This window comes from Pongo pygmaeus, chromosome 4 (assembly GCF_028885625.2).
Source record: "Pongo pygmaeus isolate AG05252 chromosome 4, NHGRI_mPonPyg2-v2.0_pri, whole genome shotgun sequence".
NCBI classification, from domain to species: Eukaryota; Metazoa; Chordata; class Mammalia; order Primates; family Hominidae; genus Pongo; species Pongo pygmaeus.
This window is the reverse complement of record NC_072377.2, coordinates 44067602-44087098: the sequence shown is the minus strand read 5'-3', so window position 1 is coordinate 44087098 and position 19497 is coordinate 44067602. Positions and strand designations below refer to the sequence as shown.

Sequence of the window (19497 nt, the reverse complement as noted above, 5' to 3'; positions counted from 1 at the left end):
TCATTTTTGAAAAAAGAATAACATTTATTGAGCAACTCTAATGAGTGAGCTAAAGACTTTCATATACTATATCTAATTTAATCTTGACAATGGGCCCAAAATTACCAATGAGAAAAAAAAAAAGACTTGAAAATGATGTAAACATGTACACATAATCACAGAAAGACATGCCTAGAACCCACTGTAAGAATTTATAGAATTTCCATGCGATCTCCAAAATATTAACTTAAACTGAGAATTCTCAGTATTTTTCACTTAGTAATCATAGAATTGCTATTAAGTTTCCATTATATTTTCAAAACTAAAGAAGTTTCAATTCTACTTTCCTATTATAAGAAATTTTAACGTCATCAATTGTAACAGCTATTATAGGTTATTTGCTTTTGCTTTTTTTCTTTACCTGGTGTAATAATAATGCTATTAGCTTCTCGAATCATGTCAATTGCATTGTCAAGGTTGATTTCCGTATGTGTGCCAGAAATTTCCATGGGTTTTCCACCAGCTGTTGAAGTGGTGCCATAGCCTCCAAGAATCACATTAGCCAGGGAGCGATTCATTGCCTAGAGAGCCAAATTATCAGCTGTGAGAGTTCAATACACATAACTTTGTGAGAATGGTATACAAATGTTGTGTATATGATATTTGGAATCATTTTAAAAGGTTTATTTGATCATTTAAAACACTTTAATCAGATAAATTTCAGCTGGTTTCTGACAATCACTTCAAAAATTGAAATGACAGAAGATATCTGAGAACCACATTATCTTTTTCCCTATCAAATCAATTGCACTGATATATTTTCAGTAAAAAAAATAGAAACCAACAAAAAATTATCAGTAAAATTGATAAACTAATGAAAAAATCACATCTACTTATTACTGTCTGAATGCTGATTGAGCAATTTTATCTCTCAGCTGAATTCTGCTACAGATTCCATCTTCACAGATACCAGCTGTGAAGAAGCAACTGGTAAGAATCAAAACAGTAAAGATCCATTTCATCTAGAATTTTGCTGCCCTCTGTCATCAAGAAAATAGAAATATGGGGGTTGATACTGTCTTATTTTCCAAATCAATTATAGCTCCACAAAGCCCCATACCTAAGTTTTAATAGAAGTAACTGGGTTCACCATTAGGACTCTAAAATATTTCAGAAGAATAAAGTTATATACTCTTTAAAATTTATGCTCACTGTTTTAACTAGAAAAATAATCTCAAAAGAAAAATAAGAGAAATGAACTTCTCACGATCATTTATAATCACTAAAGAATGTACCATAGGAATGCCACTGCTGAAATATGTGACAATAACTGATCTGGTTTTGAAAACAGTTCATTTGTAGACCTCTGGAGGTGGGGTAGTAAAAGAAAAGGAAAAAAAAAACTAGTTGTTCTGAGTAATCAAATGCATTTTAAGAATTCAAATCACTGCATGTGATCAAAACTGTCATTCTACATAATCATAACTGACTTTATCACTTCAGAAAAAATTTCCAAAAACTTATTGAACTCTATTTTAAGTGCTGTAATAAATATATTATTTGCTTCATTATACGACTTAAAGGCTATATAAGTGTCAATCTATTGCTTTTTTAAAAAATACAACACTTTAGTATTAAAAAAGTAAAAATGCACCAAGATCTTCAATGATAAGTACCACATCGAGAAAACTATGGCCACCCCACACAATGATGGCTCAGCCTGCTACCAGCTTGGTGGAGACATTTCCCTTAGGCTGAGTAGGGCCCAGGCAAAGGCAGGGAGGAAAAGGTACACAGAAGATGAGCAAGAAGCCATACTTTAATAAAGCCTAAATAAAGTAAATTTCAAAGATGATGAATCAAAATGTTGCCAGAATTGTAATTGTTCTTTCAATCTAAACTCATTTATCAGACACAACATTGACATTTTACAGAGCCCAAAGTCTGACAAATTTGGCTAAGATTATTACATACAAAATAAAACCTGAAATGTCTTTACTTGTATTATTAAAGGACAAGAGGGTGAAAGAATTAAAGTAATGCCTTTTTTTTTTTTTTTTATTTGAGATGGAGTCTCACTCTGTCACCCAGGCTGGAGTGCAGTGGCATGATCTCAGCTCACTGCAACCTCCGCCTCCTGGGTTCAAGAGATTTTCCTGCCTCAGCCTCCAGAGTAACTGGGATTACAGGTGCATGCCACCACACCTGGGTAACCTTTTATATATTTGGTAGAAATGTGGTTTCACCATGTTGGCCAGGCTGGTCTCAAACTCCTGACCACAAGTGATCTGCCTGCCTCGGCCTCTCAAAGTGCTGGGATTACAGGAATGAGCCACAGTGCCCAGCTAAAGTAATGCTTTTAATTAAGTTCACAATCCCTAGCTGACATGATGTTTTAAATTCCTAACACCTTCCTCCCATATTTAAACCCAACGTTTAATGAAAACACAAATAGCCACATCTGAGACTTCCCAAACATTCAACTCATTGATCTAGATTAATCCTTTCTAGTTTTGAATTACACAATTCTGAAATTGTTATCAAAATATATGTTCTACCAAATTTTTGCCCTTAAAATTGATTTAAAGGACCATTTCAGACATTAAGATATTTCTGCCATAGATAACTTTTTTAAAAAAAGAGTCCAGTGAGGATTGGGTTCCAAGATGGCCAAATAGGAAGAGCTCCAGTCTACCGCTACCAGCATGAGAGACGCAGAAGAGGGGTGATTTCTGCATTTCCAATTGAGGTACCGGGTTCATCACACTGGGGCTTGTGGGACAGTGTGAGCAGGACAGTGGGTGCAGTCCACCGAGCGTGAGCCAAAGCAGGGCGAGGCATTGCCTCACCCAGGAAGCACAACGGGTCAGGGAATACCCTTTCCTAGCCAAGGAAAGCGGTGACGGAGGGCACCTGGAAAATCAGGTCACTCCCACCCTAATACCACTGCGCTTTTCCAACGGTCTTAGCAAATGGCACACCAGGAGATTATATCCCACGCCTGGCTCAGAGGGTCCCACGCCCACAGAGCCTCACTCATTGCTACCCCAGCAGTCTGAGATCGAACTGCAAGGTGGCAGCGAGGCTGGGGGAGGGGCGCCCACCATTGCTGAGCCTTGAGTAGGTAAACAAAGCAGCCGGGAAGCTCGAACTGGGTGGAGCCAACCACAGCTCAAGGAACCCTGCCTGCCTCTATATACTCCACCTTTGGGGGCAGGGCATAGCTGAACAAAAGGCAGCAGAAACCTCTGCAGACTTACACGTCCCTGTCTGACAGCCTTGAAGAGAGTAGTGGTTCTCCCAGCACGGAGTTTGAGATCTGACAACGGACAGACTGCCTCCTCAACTGGGTCCCTGACCCCCAAGTAGCCTAACTGGGAGGCACCCTCCAGTAGGGGCAGACTGACACCTCACATGGCTGGGTACCCCTCTGAGACGAAGCTTCCAGAGGAACGATCAGGCAGCAACATTTGCTGTTCACCAATATTCGCAGTTCTGCAGCCTCTGCTGCTGATACCCAGGCAAACAGGGTCTGGAGTGGAACTCCAGCAAACTCCAACAGACCTGCAGCTGAGGGTCCTGACTGTTAGAAGGAAAACTAACAAACAGAAAGGACATCCACACCAAAACCTCATCTGTACGTCACCATCATCTAAGACCAAAGGTAGATAAAACCACAAAGATGGGGAAAAAACAGAGCAGAAAAGCTGAAAATTCTAAAAATCAGAGCGCCTCTCCCCCTCCAAAGGAATGCAGCTCCTCGCCAGCAACGGAACAAAGCTGGATGGAGAATGACTTTGACAAGTTGAGAGAAGAAGGCTTCAGAGGATCCAACTTCTCCGAGCTAAAGGAGGAAGTTCGAACCCATCACAAAAAGCTACAAACCTTGAAAAAAGATTAGACGCATGGCTAACTAGAATAAACAGTGTAGAGAAGTACTTAAATGAGCTGATGGAGCTGAAAACCATGGCATGAGAACTACGTGATGAATGCACAAGTTTCAATAGCCGATTCGATCAACTGGAAGAAAGGGTATCAGTGATTGAAGATCAAATGAATGAAATGAAGCGAGAAGAGAAGTTTAGAGAAAAAATAGTAAAAAGAAATGAACAAAGCCTCAAAGAAATATGGGACTATGTGAAAAGACAAAATCTACGTCTCATTGGTGTACCTGAAAGTGATGAGGAGAATGGAACCAAGTTGGAAAATACTCTGCAGGATATTATCTGGGAGAACTTCCCCAACCTAACAAGGCAGGCCAACATTCAAATTCAGGAAATACAGAGAATACCACAGAGATACTCCTCGAGAAGAGGAACTCCAAGACAAATAATTGTCAGATTCACCAAAGTTGAAATGAAGGAAAAAATGTTAAGGGCAGCTAGAGAGAAACGTCGGGTTACCCACAAAGGGAAGCCCATCAGACTAACAGCTGATCTCTTGGCAGAAATTCTACAAGCCAGAAGAGAGTGGGGGCCAATATTCAACATTCTTAAAAGAATTTTCAAGCCAGAATTTCATATCCAGCCAAACTAAGCTCCATAGGTGAAGGAGAAATAAAATCCTTTACAGACAAGCAAATGCTGAGAGATTTTGTCACCACCAGGCCTGCCTTACAAGAGCTCCTGAAGGAAGCACTAAACATGGAAAGGAACAACTGGTACCAGCCACTGCAAAAACATGCCAAACTGTAAAGACTATTGATGCTAGGAAGAAACTGCATCAACTAAGGAGCAAAATAACCAGCTAACATCATAATGACAGGATCAAATTCACACATAACAATATTAACATTAAATGTAAATGGGCTAAATGCTCCAATTAAAAGACACAGACTGGCAAATTGGATAAAGAGTCAAGACCCACCAGTATGCTGTATTCACAAGACTCAAGTCACATGCAGAGACACACATAGGCTCAAAATAAAGGGATGGAGGAAGACCTACCAAGCAAATGGAAAGCAAAAAGAAGCAGGGGTTACAATCCTAGTCTCTGATAAAACAGACTTTAAACCAACAAAGATCAAAAGAGACAAAGAAGGCCATTACATAATTGTAAAGGGATCAATTCAACAACAAGAGCTAACTATCTGAAATACATATGCACCCAATACAGGGGCACCCAGATTCATAAAGCAAGTCCTTAGAGACCTAGAAAGAGACTTAGACTCCCACACAATAATCATGGGAGACTTTAACACCCCACTGTCAACATTAGACAGATCAATGAGACAGAAAGTTAACAAGGATATCCAGGAATTGAATGTGACTCTGCACCAAGTAGACCTAATAGACATCTACAGAATGTCTCCACCCTAAATCAACAGAACACACATTCTTCTCAGCACCACACTGCACTTATTCCAAAACTGACCACATAGGTGGAAGTAAAGCACACCTCAGCAAATGTAAAAGAACAGAAATTATAACAAACTGTCTCTCACACCACAGTGCAATCAAACTAGAACTCAGGATTAAGAAACTCACTCAAAACCGCTCAACTACATGGAAACTGAACAACCTGCTCCCGAATGACTACTGGGTACATAACGAAATGAAGGCAGAAATAAAGATGTTCTTTGAAACCAATGAGAACAAAGACACAACATACCAGAATCTCTGGGACACATTTAAAGCAGTGGGTAGAGGGAAATTTATAGCACTACATGCCCACAAGAGAAAGCAGGAAAGATCTAAAATTGACACCCTAACATCACAATTAAAAGAACTAGAGAAGCAAGAGCAAACACATTCCAAAGCCTACAGAAGTCTAGAAATAAGTAAGATCAGAGCAGAACTGGAGGAGATAGAGACACAAAAAACCATTCAAAAAAATCAATGAAACCAGGAGCTGGTTTTTTGAAAAGATCAACAAAATTGATGGACCACTGGCAAGAGCAATAAATAAGAAAAGAGACAAGAATCAAATAGACACAATAAAAAATGATAAGGAGAATATCACCACTGATCCCACAGAAATACAAACTACCATCAGAGAATACTATAAACACCTCTATGCAAATAAACTAGAAAATCTAGAAGAAATGGATAAATTCCTGGACACATACACCCTCCCAAGACTAAACCAGGAAGAAGCTGAATCCCTGAATAGACCAATAACAGGCTCTGAAATTGAGGCAATAATTAATACCCTACCAACCAAAAAAAGTCCAGGATCAGACAGATTCACAGCCGAATTCTACCAGAGGTACAAGGAGGAACTGGTACCATTCCTTCTGAACTATTCCAATCAACAGAAAAAGAGGGAATCCTCCCTAACTCATTTTATGAGGCCAGCATCATCCTGATACCAAAGCCTGGCAGAGACACAACAAAAAAAGAGAATTTTAGACCAATATCCTTGATGAACATTGATGTAAAAATCCTCAATAAAATACTGGCAAACCAAATCCAGCAGCACATCAAAAAGCTTATCCACCATGATCAAGTGGGCTTCATCCCTGGGATGCAAGGCTGGTTCAACATATGCAAATCAATAAACATAATCTAGCATATAAACAGAACCAACGACAAAAACCATATGATTATCTCAATAGATGCAGAAAAGGCCTTTGACAAAATTCAACAACCCTTCATGCTAAAAACTCTCAATAAATTAGGTATTGATGGGACGTATCTCCAAATAATCAGAGCTATCTATCACAAACCCACAGCCAATATCATACTGAATGGGCAAAAACTGGAAGCATTCCCTTTGAAAACTGGCACAAGACAGGGATGCCCTCTCTCACCACTCCTATTCATCATAGTGTTGGAAGTTCTGGCCAGGGTAATCAGGCAGGAGAAAGAAATAAAGGGTATTCAATTAGGAAAAGAGGAAGTGAAATTGTCCCTGTTTGCAGATGACATGATTGTATATCTAGAAAACCCCATCGTCTCAGCCCAAAATCTCTTTAAGCTGATAAGGAACTGCAGCAAAGTCTCAAGATACAAAATCAATGTGCAAAATTCATAAGCATTCTTATACACCAATAACAGACAGAGAACCAAATCATGAGTAAACTCCCATTCACAACTGCTTTTAAGAGAATAAAATACCTAGGAATCCAACTTACAGGGGATGTGAAGGACCTCTTCAAGGAGAACTACAAACCACTGCTCAATGAAATAAAAGAGGACACAAACAAATGGAAGAACATTCCATGCTCATGGATAGGAAGAATCAGTATTGTGACAATGACCATACTGCCCAAGGTAATTTATAGATTCAATGCCATCCCCATCAAGCTACCAATGACTTTCTTCACAGAATTGGAAAAAACTACTTTAAAGTTCATATGGAACCAAAAAAGAGCCCGCATTGCCAAGTCAATCCTAAGCCAAAAGAACAAAGCTGGAGGCATCACGCTACCTGACTTCAAATTATACTACAAGGCTACAGTAACCAAAACAGCATGGTACTGGTACCAAAACAGAGATATAGATCAATGGAATAAACAGAGCCCTCAGAAATAATACCACACATCTACAACCATCTGATCTTTGACAAACCTGACAAAAACAACAAACAGGGAAAGGATTCCCTATTTAATAAATGGTGCTGGGAAAACTGGCTAGCCATATGTAGAAAGCTGAAATTGGATCCCTTCCTTACGCTTTATACAAAAATTAATTCAAGATGGATTAAAGACTTAAATGTTAGACCTAAAACCATAAAAACCCCAGAAGAAAACCTAGGCAATACCATTCACGACATAGGCATGGGCAAGGACTTCATGTATAAAACTCCAAAAGCAATGGCAACAAAAGCCAAAATTGACAAATGGGATCTGATTAAACTAAAGAGCTTCTGTACAGCAAAAAAAAACTACCATCAGAGTAAACAGGCAACCTACAGAATGGGAGAAAATTTTTGCAATCTGCTCATCTGACAAAGGGCTAATATCCAGAATCTACAAAGAACTCAAACAGATTTACAAGAAAAAAACAAACAACCCCATCAACAAGTGGGCAAAGGATATGAACAGACACTTCTCAAAAGAAGACATTTATGCAGCCAAAAGATGCATGAAAAAATGCTCACCATCACTGGCCATCAGAGAAATGCAAATCAAAACCACAATGAGATACCATCTCACACCAGTTAGAATGGCGATCAGTAAAAAGTCAGGAAACAACAGGTGCTGGAGAGGATGTGGAGAAATAATAACACTTTTACGCTGTTGGTGGGACTGTAAACTAGTTCAACCATTGAGGAAGACAGTGTGGCGATTCCTCAAGGATCTAGAACTAGAAATACCATTTGACCGAGCCATCCCATTACTCGGGTATATACCCAAAGGATTATAAATCATGCTGCTATAAAGACACATGCACACGTATGTTTACTGTGGCACTATTCACAATAGCAAAGACTTGGAACCAACCCAAATGTTCATCAATGATAGACTGGATTAAGAAAATATGGCACATATACACCATGGAATACTATGCAGCCATAAAAAAGGATGAGTTCATTTCCTTTGTAGGGACATGGATGAAGCTGGAAACCATCATTCTCAGCAAACTATGGCAAGGACAAAAAACCAAACACTGAATGTTCTCACTCATAGGCGGGAATTGAACAATGAGAACACTTGGACACAGGAAGGGGAACATCACACACCAGGGCATGTCGTGGGGTGGGGGGAGTGGGGAGGGATAGCATTAGGAGATATACCTAATGTAAATGAGTTAATGGGTGCAGCACACCAACATGGCGCATGTACACATATGTAACAAACCTGCGCATTGTGCACATGTACCCTAGAACTTAAAGTATAACAATAAAAAAAAAAAAAACCAGAAAAAAAAATCCAGTGAACAAAGAGGTTCCATCACCCTTATCATACAGTCCTGCAGAAGATCACAGCAGTAGATGTACCACTGTACAGATGTAGAGGGACAGAGGAGAGGGATAAATAAACCATTTTATTCTAACTCGTCTTAAAAGGAACCATTATTTCCTCCTATAAAACTGAATGAAGAAGAAGGAAAGAATCTCTGAGGACATTTAATTAATGGGTACCCACTTCTGATGGCATCGTAGGGAGAAAAAAAAGGAACCACACAGTAGTTTAGCCATCACAGTCAACTTGTTGAACATGTATCCACAATTATATCACCATTAAGCTATAATAATTCTATGTGGTCTCTTAAAAACGAAATTATTTTTATCTCTAAATTTACCATTGCAACATCATATTCTCAACAAATGTTTAGCGTCTATGGTTTTGTTTTGGTTCTTTCTCTCTCTGTCTTTTTTTTTTTTTTTTTTTTGCCTGCTTAAATGATTAATGAGAATATCCTATGACCACTGTTCCAGAGATTGAACAGTTCCCAGCTTCCAAGACAAAGAATTTGCAAGACTGTTTAAGACTGTTCCTTTTAAGCTATTAAGCCAATAATTAAAATTGCATTCTACGTTAAAGAGAATCCTAATTCACATAATTCTGAACACACTGTAAGAAATAAATCTGAAAGCAAAGGAAAGGTCATAAAACTGACAAAGCCAAAGCAATAATAACATATATACCATTTACTAGCATCTCTCATTTCAATGCTTTGTAGATACTAATTAATTAATCACAAAGGAAAAAATATTTTTGATTTGGTTTTTGATCCACTTCATTCTGTTCTATTTTTATTTGGAACCAAGCAGCAAAGTGCAAAAATCAGAAAATTTGATCTGAAAATGCTGTTCAATTTTTGTAAGACCTCTATTTCTGAGGCAATCTGGATACTATCACAAACAAAGAAACTGTAAAATCATAAAGAGGTTAACGTCTATATGATATTTGGATATTATTCATTTGAATTGGTTGTTTGGACACTGTCAACATTTTTCAGTTTTTATAATCTTGGGTATTGTGTAACCATAGCACTGAGCTCAGAGGACACCCAACAGAACAAAAATTCAATTTTAGGGATTGCTGGTTAGCCATTTGGGGTGCATTCCATTCCCTCACACATAATAAAATCACCCTGTTCTAGTTTGGACTTGCGTGTTTCCTTCAATAAATAACAGTGAAGGTCAATATACTGGTACCATATTAACTCTACTATATCTGCTATCATAGTCTATCTGGAGAAGATTCTAAAACATGAAATAAGCTAACAAATAAAATATTTCTCTAATGTTCATTTAACAAACCAATTTGTGTGAACGTGCCAGGTACTTGGCCAGACTCCACAAACACAAAGGTGAATAATAAATGGTGCCTTACAATACTTTCTCAGTAAAATGAGAATAATATTTCCTACCTCAAGAATTTGTGTGGGGATTAAATGAGCTATATTTTGTAAAGCACCCAGCATAATGCCTGCTATGTTGCACTAATGCTCAATTTTGAGTAGCTATTTCATTTTTATGATTATACTGATCTACCCAGAGCCACTAAGCACAGCCGTGAAGAGATTGAATAAATCTCCTATAATTTCCTATAATAAAGAAGCATAAAGAAGGTTTATCAATGAAGGTTAATGTAAAAAGTGAGAAATCAGAAAATTGTAGAAGAAAAGATAATTTCTATCTTCAAAATCAAAAAATATGACAGGCTTGTATTTGTTGGTTTCTGACTTGTTTTTGCCTAGGAGTAGAGATCATACAGTAAGACAAACACATTGCACATCACAAGTAAGAGCTTTGACTGGTGAATCCTTTGTGGAGATCAATTTAGCAATATTAAAAGCCAACAAAAAGTTCTTACTCCCTTTGACCATGTAATTGCACTTATAAAAACTGGACCTAAGGAAATAATCAAAGATGTAGATGAAGGAAAACTGCAACCAAAAAAAAAGAAAGTTAAAAACAACTAATATGAATTTGAATAAATAGATTATGGTAATATCTGTGTGGTATAATAGTAGGAGCTAAAAATTATTAGAAAATTAAACATTAATTAAACCTTAATTAAAATTAAGGTTAGACAATTACATAATATATTAAATAGAAGGTATTTAAACATATTCATATAAAAAAGACTAGAATGTTAATAGTTAAGTGGTAATGGAAGTTTAGGTAATTTTATTTTTTTATTTATCCTTTTCTGATTCTTCCAAATTTCCTACATTAAACATCTTTAATTGGAATTTTTTTTTTTTTGAGACAGGTTCTCACTCTGTCACCTAGGCTGCAGTCCAGTGGTACAATCACAGCTCATTGCAGCCTCAACCTCCCCAGGTTCAGGTGATCCTCCTGCCTCAGCCCCCCAAGTAGATCGGACTATAGGCATGTGCCACCGTGCCCAGCTAACTTTTATATTTTTTGTAGAGACAGGGTTTTGTCATGTTGCCCAGGCTGGTCTTGAACTCCTGGACTCAATTGATCCACCTGCCTTGGCCTCCCAAAGTGCTAGAATTACAGGTACGAGCCACGGCGCCTGGCCAGATTTTTTTTTAAATTAAAACTTCAACTGTTCTTGAATCCAAATTATTAATCTGACCCAATATGATATTTATGGCCTCAGGCAGCTATCGGAATAATTTGGTAGTTCTATATACAGAATAGGAATACAAAATATCTATGGAATGCTGATGGTAAGTGGCACGCCTATGGCAGTGAAATGGAAAGAAAAGAAATAGAAGATGTAGAGAAAACATATCAAAAAAATAAAAGAATAAGAAAAATAAGAGAAAGATGATATAATTGCAGAACACGTAGAGGAGAGTACTTTCAACAAGTACCTCTTACTACCTTATTCTAGGGTTACAGAAGAGTTACTGTAAGACTTACTATGGTTGCTATAACTAATAATAATAAAAGACACTAAGTGAAGAAGGAAAAAGAGAGTAATAAGAGAGACACAGACAGAAATGTGGGGAATACTCTTCATAAATTTAAAAACCTAAAGAAAACCATTTTTTAAAAAGGATAAAATGGGAAATTACCCATGCTGACATTTCAAGAACTAGAAACAAGTCGTCTTCCCTCCTCTCCCCATATCAGCATGCCATAGGCTTTGTTAACATTCAAATCCTTCAAATCCTCCCATTTAACTTTAAAAGCCACTTTCTGACAAACCACGTTTAAGTAATAATGAAAATCTGCTGCCCCCTGCTGGTTATTCAAATTCATCAACTGAAGCAAAATCAAACTAAGGGTTAAAAGTTTACTTTTACAGAAAACTGTATTTCTAGTACAATTTCATAAATATTTCTTCTTCACAAATGTTTCTTCTTTCTGTCACAAAGCCTGACACTTTTCAAATAGGATACATAAATCTTCACCTTTCCAAATTCCCCAGGTAATTTAGGCGATTTAATTTTAAAACTCCTTAGCTTGTTTTGAATTTGGGCTATTAAATCCTTTGTTTTGCAATATAGCCTAAGAAACAAAAATATTTTTTACTATGAAAAGATACTTCAGCCTTCCAAATTACAATGAGATTTTCAATTAAATCATAAGAAAAATCCTAAGTTGTAAAATATTTTTTTTAATATTATAATAAAAGAATGAAGGTAGAGTAAGTATCTGATATGGTTTGGCTCTGAGTCCCTACCCAAATCTCATGTCGAACTGTAATCCCCACATGCCACAGGGGGGGCCTGGTGGAAGTTGATGGATTATGGGGGCTGACTTCTGCCTTGCTGTTCTTATGCTAGTGAGTTCTCACGAGATCTAGTGGTTTAAAAGTGTGTGTCACATCCCCCTTCACTCTCTCCCCTTCTCTGCTATGGTAAGATGTGCTTGCTTCCCATTCATCTTCCGCCATGATTGTAAGCTTCCTGTGGCCTTTCAGTCATGCTTCCTGTTAAGCCTGTGGAACTGTGAGTCAATTAAACCTCTTTACTTCATAAATTACCCAGTCTGAGGTAGTTCTTTACAGCAGTGTGAGAATGGACTAATACAGATCCCTTTCTTGTCTAAATTATTTATCAGTGTAAAATCACGTTCTGCTTTCATTTAGTTTCATACTTGTACTTTAACAATTATTCAAAAGTATTATTTAGAAAATAACATCTATAATTTGAAAAAAAGTTCTACTCAAACCTTTAATTATAATATTTGCAGAACGTCTTCTTGCCATCAAGAAGAGAACTTGAAACAAACAAACAGAAAAGCCAGGAAGTATTAGTGTTGTTACTTTTTTCTGTTCTTTTTTTAAAAAACCATCATGCTGACCACAAAACTTCTAAGGTAGAAACTCTCATAGATGACCAACGGGAGTGTAAATTAGAACAACCTTTCCAGAAACATGGCTAAAGTATAATGAGCCTATAAATTCTAGGAATCTATCTTAAGACAAAAATCTGAAATGTCAAAGATATGTACAAAGAGAAATCAAAATCAAACAACTTCATATGTATAGCATTCAGGGCAAATTAAATAAATTTTGTATATCCATATGATGGTTCAGGATAAAGTCTCTTAAAATAATATTTTAAAAGAATTTTTAATGACAAAAAGTCAACAATATATTATAGAAGTTTTTTTCAATGTAAGACAATATACAACATGGTCAGACAAGTAAATACACAGATATGCCATACATAAGGAAATAAACCAAAATCTTACCTGTTTAGCTCCAGATGGAGAGAGGCACTAGAAGATTTTCATCTTTCTATTTAATTTTCCTAATTATTTACAGTTGGGTACATTAAAGGCAGTCTTGGAAATTTATGCAAATGAAATACTCTGCTATTTCTGCTGAAGAGAATTCAAAGCTACCATACTCCTTTTTTTTCTTTTCTTTTGAGATGGAGTCTCACTATGTCACCCAGGCTGGAGTACAGTGGCATGATCTCAGTCACTGCAACCTCTGCCTCCTGGGTTCAAGCAATTCTCTGCCTCGGCCTGCAAAGTAGCTGGGATTACAGGCACCCACCACCACGCCTGGCTAATTTTTGTATTTTTAGTAGAGACAGGGTTTTACTATCTTGAGCAGGCTGGTCTTGAACTCCTGACCTCGTGATCCACCCGCCTTGGCCTCCTAAAGTGCTGGGATTACAGGCGTGAGCTACCATGCCCAGCCTACAACAGTCATTTTTATGGCTAATAAAAGAAATGACAAGCACATCCATGTTTTCAGAAAGCCATTTCCTTTTGTTTCATGTATGTGTTGTTTCTTACCACACACATGATGTATGACAGGATAGCACCAGACGAGCCTATGAGTGCACCCACGATGGTCAGCAGATTGTTGTTGAGCAGGAAGCCCTCTGCACACAGGGCCCAGCCTGAGTAGCTGTTCAGCACAGTGATGACGACGGGCATGTCAGCACCCCCAATAGCAGCTGTCAAAGTCACACCCTAGAACAACAATCAAATCAGAACTCAAAATTAATAACATAAAAATAAAACCTCTGACATTTAACATTTTGCTCCTTAATTATTCTAGCTTTCCCATTAATATATTTACATATAAGTTTCACTTCTGGTAATAAGTGTCTCCCATCTGACCAACACTTCCACAGGTGTAACAACTATAAACACTGAGCCACCCACCCCCCTAAAAAAAATCCCTACATTTTAAAAAAAACACTTTTCAGTGATGAAAAGCAGGCAGAAACTGGAGAAGTGTCTACATTTGGAAAAATATAATGACACTAAGTGAATTTCCCAGTTTTTATGGCTTTAGACTGAGGGCAATCCCCTGTTGGTACCAGTTAAGGAAATTATAAAATATAAGCCCGCAGTCTTACTGGCTTGAAGATCCTAAAGATAGCATTTGAGATGACTAAGGCAGCTGGAAAGTAATAAGGGGAATCCCACAAAGAAGCAGGCTAGAGAGAAGGAGTCCCAGTTTCTGTTTATAAATTCTACTCAAATCTCTGGATGACTCTTGAACTACACATATGTGAGACAGACTCCAAGCAATCCTGATAAGGATAAAATAACAATAGATTTCAGCTGCCCCCCACCACCCACCATAAGGGAGTCAAAATTTGGAATTTGAGTTTAGCCAAGTTAGCTGGCTACAAAAACACATAAATAAAAAATAATAATCAATACCCTTTGAAGGAATATAACATAATATCCAAAATGTCTAGAATGTATCATTAACAATGTCCGTGATACAACTCAAAATTACTAAACACAGGAAAGGAAAAAGCTTTTTGCTTTTTATTTCACATATTTTTACCGTTTTTTGTTTGTTACAATGAGAGCATATTCATGTATTACTCATTTAAGCCAAAAGCAATAAAATAAATTCAAAAAATACTTAGACATTCTCATAGAACCAATAAATCCTTTAAATATCATATTCACTGCTTCCCAAAAACAACAATTCTTAAAGTTTTAGATTTGTCTATCTTTTTTTCTTTATTTTTTTTGAGACAGAGTCTTGCTTTGTCACCCAGGCTGGAGTGCAATGGCATGATCTTGGCTCACTGCAACCACCGCCCCCCAAGTTCAAGCAATTCTCCTGCCTCAGCCTCCCAAGCAGCTGGGAATACAGGTGCACACCACCACACCCGGCTTATTTTTGTATTTTTAGTAGAGACGGGGTTTCACCATGTTAGCCAGGCTAGTCACAAACTCCTGACCTCAGGTGATCCACCCACGTCGGCCTCCCAAAGTGCTGGGATTATAGTCATGAGCCACCGCACCCAGTCACATTTGTATATCTTTTATTTTGAGACTTCATTAGCCTATTCTGCTTTATTAGATTAAAAATATCAAAATTATTTTTCTTTTGTTTAAAACAATAACCAGTGCAATAAGCCAGAATAAAATTAGACCATGAGTGTGAATATAAAGATGAGATTTTAATTTACTTTTCAGTGTTCTAAAGTTTCTGCGTTAAAATCATGACCTAACTCTCATGATCACACAGAAATAAGTATCATTTTTACACTATAAATTAGGTGTTTCTGAATCAAGGAGCCAGTAAGTATTTCATAAGCAATTGCTATGTGTCTAACTTTGTGTTAGGCACTGTAGATAATTTTTTTAACTTAAATATACACCTTGTTTACAGATTAGACACTGAAAGAACATGAGTAACAGTGAATAACAGTAAATAATAGCACTGCATGAAACAGCATCATACATTGATATAAGATGCCAGACTGTCACATAGACAACTAAAAACTACTGTGTGTTTCAATATACTAAACATAAAAATTGCAGAGAAAGAGGAAGGCCGAACCTATCATAAAAGGCTTCACTGAACACTCTCACTGAGCATACAGGGTTTTTTAACTGCATTTCATTCTATACTTATTTGATTTCGTGTCATATCTTCCAATGATGTGAGAGCAACTAGTGGGCACAGACTATCTTACTTGTATTGTATAAACCCCAAAGCACTATTTTGTAGGGCTTGTCATGTAGTAGGCACCTAATACATTGAAACCCTTGGCCTTTTTAAGCTCTTGTTCACCAACACATTGATCCAGTGAAAAGACTCCAGAGCAATAAAGGTGTCTCATGTGACAACTTTAAAATGAACAATTAAGTTGCAAGAAAGAATAATGTTCTTCCTACACTCTTCTATGTTTTCCAGATTCTAAAAAGATGAACATGTGACATAATTTTAAAACATTTTTATTCCATCAAGGTTCTTGAAGAGATAAAAATATGATTACACTTTAATCTGACAAAATATTCCCAGTTCTTCACCAAATATGTGCTTCTCAATCTCTGACTTCTTACCATGACAGCAGAGAGAGCAGACACAGAACCCAGACAGGTGATGCCAGTGACAAAGCTTGGGTCCACCATGAATGGGATTATCCCGCCCACACTAGCAGCCAGTAAGCCTGCATTGAGTAAGTGCCTTCCAGGCAGTAGGAGAGGGGCAGATTTCAGGAGACCTAGAGCCAAGCACATAGTAGTTAGAATTCAGAGTGTGTTGTAAGAAACCCCCTCGCACACACTCAAGTGTGTCTTTTAATCCTAAACTACCAAAATTTAACATTAGAATAACATGCTATTTAAAATATTACTTTGTATCACCAGATATGAAACATAAAAGCAAATTAGAATTATTACACATAATAAACATGAATAGAGGCAGAAAAACTATGGTTTGACTTCACTATTCTTTTCCCTATTTTGACCACAAAACAATTTCTTTCCTCTTTGTCATGAAATCTTAAAAAGTTATTTTCTCATGTATGACCAACATGGAAATTGTTAAGTGTGGCTTTATTTATTTAAAACTTCATGCCTGCCAGACTTCTGACAAAAATAAAGCATAAAAAAGTAAAAATAAATAAATAGAACTTCATGGAATCCTAGTACACTAGTATTTTGGATTCTATCAACTGAGCCCAAGGAAGAAGAAAACCTGTGTGTTATTTGTTCCTAAAGGCAAAGCATGAGATAAGAATGTTTGAGACTTGAAGTTCTTTTATGATTTTCAAGTTTCATGGAAGTTCCCCACTTAATTTTCATGACTTTATTACTGAGAGGCAAAACCATGTTTTTAAATCACAAACTAGTTTCTCTAGAGACTTTTTTGTAAAAACACTGACAGCAGCTTCTGTAGGGTTTTTTCTCCACTTCCATTTTCATGATTGACTTTACTAGCAGCAAAACTTGTCATGCTAGAGTCCTAAAGTGCGTATTTGTTTTCAAAATAAGTACTGTTTACTACTCACACAAACTTATTTAATAAGCTTCTATTTTGGAAAATGTATAAAGTTCATTTCTGTGAATTCTACACAGTCATCTCTAACCAAGGATTATGAGGATGCTGTTTAGTTCATATGTATTATCAAAAGTCAACTAGTCCCTCCATGCAAATTTCTGTTCACTAATTTCCTCCATTAGCTGTCTGCAAATGAAACAGCTTCAAAGCTTTATGAGACTTATTAAGTATCAATAAAGGGGAAGGACAAGGGGAAAAAAACTCTTACAATTTCTGAGTGCTATACGAATACTCTTCACCTAACAGTTTTACTGTTAAGGCATTTTCTTTTTTTAATCTTTTTTATTAGTAGTAATATTTTATTTTTTATAAAAAGTAGAGATAGGGTCTCGCTATGTTGCCCAGGCTGGTCTTGAACTCCTGGGCTCGAGAGCCTCCCACCTCAGCTTACCAAAGTGCTGGATTGCAGGCATGAGCCATTGCACCCAGCCCTGTTAATGTATTTTCTGAAATTAAAATGGATCCCTAAATGCCCTAAACAATAGATATTTACCTCTATGTTATGCTGAATCACTTACCCTGCAATTTTCCATAGGCAATGAGAGAGCCACTAAAGGTGACACCACCAATGTAAGTGCCGAGGTAGGCCACAATCTTGGTGAGATTTGCTGCTGCATCCGTAGCAAAATGTGGATATTCTATAATGTACTCAGCTATGCAAGTAAGTACAGCTGCCAAACCCACTAAACTGTGAAAAGCAGCAACTAATTGAGGTAAATCAGAAATCTGGATGCGTTTGGCAATTGTCAATCCTGTTATGAAAGGTCAAAAATAAATTAAAACTTGACAAACTTTTGAGAAGTAACCACAACAAAGATCACCCTTAAGGATTTCTACCATTGTCACAAATAAATATTATCTAGTTCCTAGTATGGGCTAAATATTCTCTACAGGGGCTGTACAGAAGGTAAGGGCACTAGTTGTATACAGGTTGAGTATCCCTTATCTGATATGCCTGGGACCAGAAGTGTTTCAGATTTTAATTTTTTTTAAATTTTGGAATATTTTCATATACATAATAAGATATCTTGGGAATGGGACCCAGGTCTAAACACAAAATTCATTTATGTTTCATATACATATAGCCTGAAAGTAATTTTAAACAACATTTTAAATTATTTTGTGCTTGAAACAAAGTTTGTGTTAAGTATTTATGTGTAGAATTCACCACTTGTGGTGTCATGTCAGCACTCAAAAAGTTTTGGATTTTGGAGCATTTCGGATTTTCGGGTTATAGATGCTCAACTTGTATACCCTTTCAAAACAACAGTTTTTCTCCACACACCTAAGCACGACCCAACTCCAATGAATCCCAACACCCAGCATCAATGCGTGCCTCTTCCCGTCACAAACTCCCAACCTTCCACTAGCCAACACTTCTTCAGACTACCTAAACCTCTAATCAAATTCCCTTATATTCTCCCCATTACAACCCAGGCCCTCTTCTCTATAGCCAGTGCTTGCTCCTGAGCACATAAGAAACACCTGGAACATGAAGAAGACCTTGGTTTTCAGGTGGGTAGGTGGGAGCAAAGTCCCAAGGTAAAGAAATGCAAAAATCTGGGCAGTAAATACCCAAATTAGGAGCCTCTGAAGGAACTGCATGGCTATAGGTAGGTGATACAGAAGGAGTGGGGCTCAGAATATTTGCTAAGATCATGTCTAAAGGTTTTCCTGCCATGAACCTACAGAGCAAACATTTTCCTTCAAGTCCCTTTCCCCAGAGATTATCAAGAAAAGAGTCAAAGCTGTCCTGAGGAAGTATAAAAGGAGGCCTAAAGCCAGTGTTCCACTGGGAAACATTTAATAACCAGTTCCAGGGGAAAAAAATACATGCACATACAAACACATGAGCTTTAACTGATATAAAGGTGGCTAGCATACAATTTTCAAATAATAAGAAATACAGTGCTCTTTAT

The 19497-nt window shown here is 37.2% G+C and overlaps 1 protein-coding gene across 6 annotated transcripts in view; it reads right to left on the bottom strand.

Moving 5' to 3' along the window:
• The window catches only part of NNT (nicotinamide nucleotide transhydrogenase), a 101213-nt gene that overhangs the window by 30030 nt on the left and 51686 nt on the right, over positions 1 to 19497 (bottom strand). For all 6 annotated transcript variants that reach the window (XM_054486921.2, XM_054486924.2, XM_054486923.2 and 3 more), the window contains 4 exons: positions 18097 to 18330; positions 16579 to 16739; positions 14050 to 14229; positions 401 to 560 (listed from right to left, as the gene is read on the bottom strand). In XM_054486921.2, the coding sequence (XP_054342896.1) occupies positions 401 to 560; positions 14050 to 14229; positions 16579 to 16739; positions 18097 to 18330 (735 nt within the window). The remainder of the gene's footprint in view (positions 1 to 400; positions 561 to 14049; positions 14230 to 16578; positions 16740 to 18096; positions 18331 to 19497) is intronic.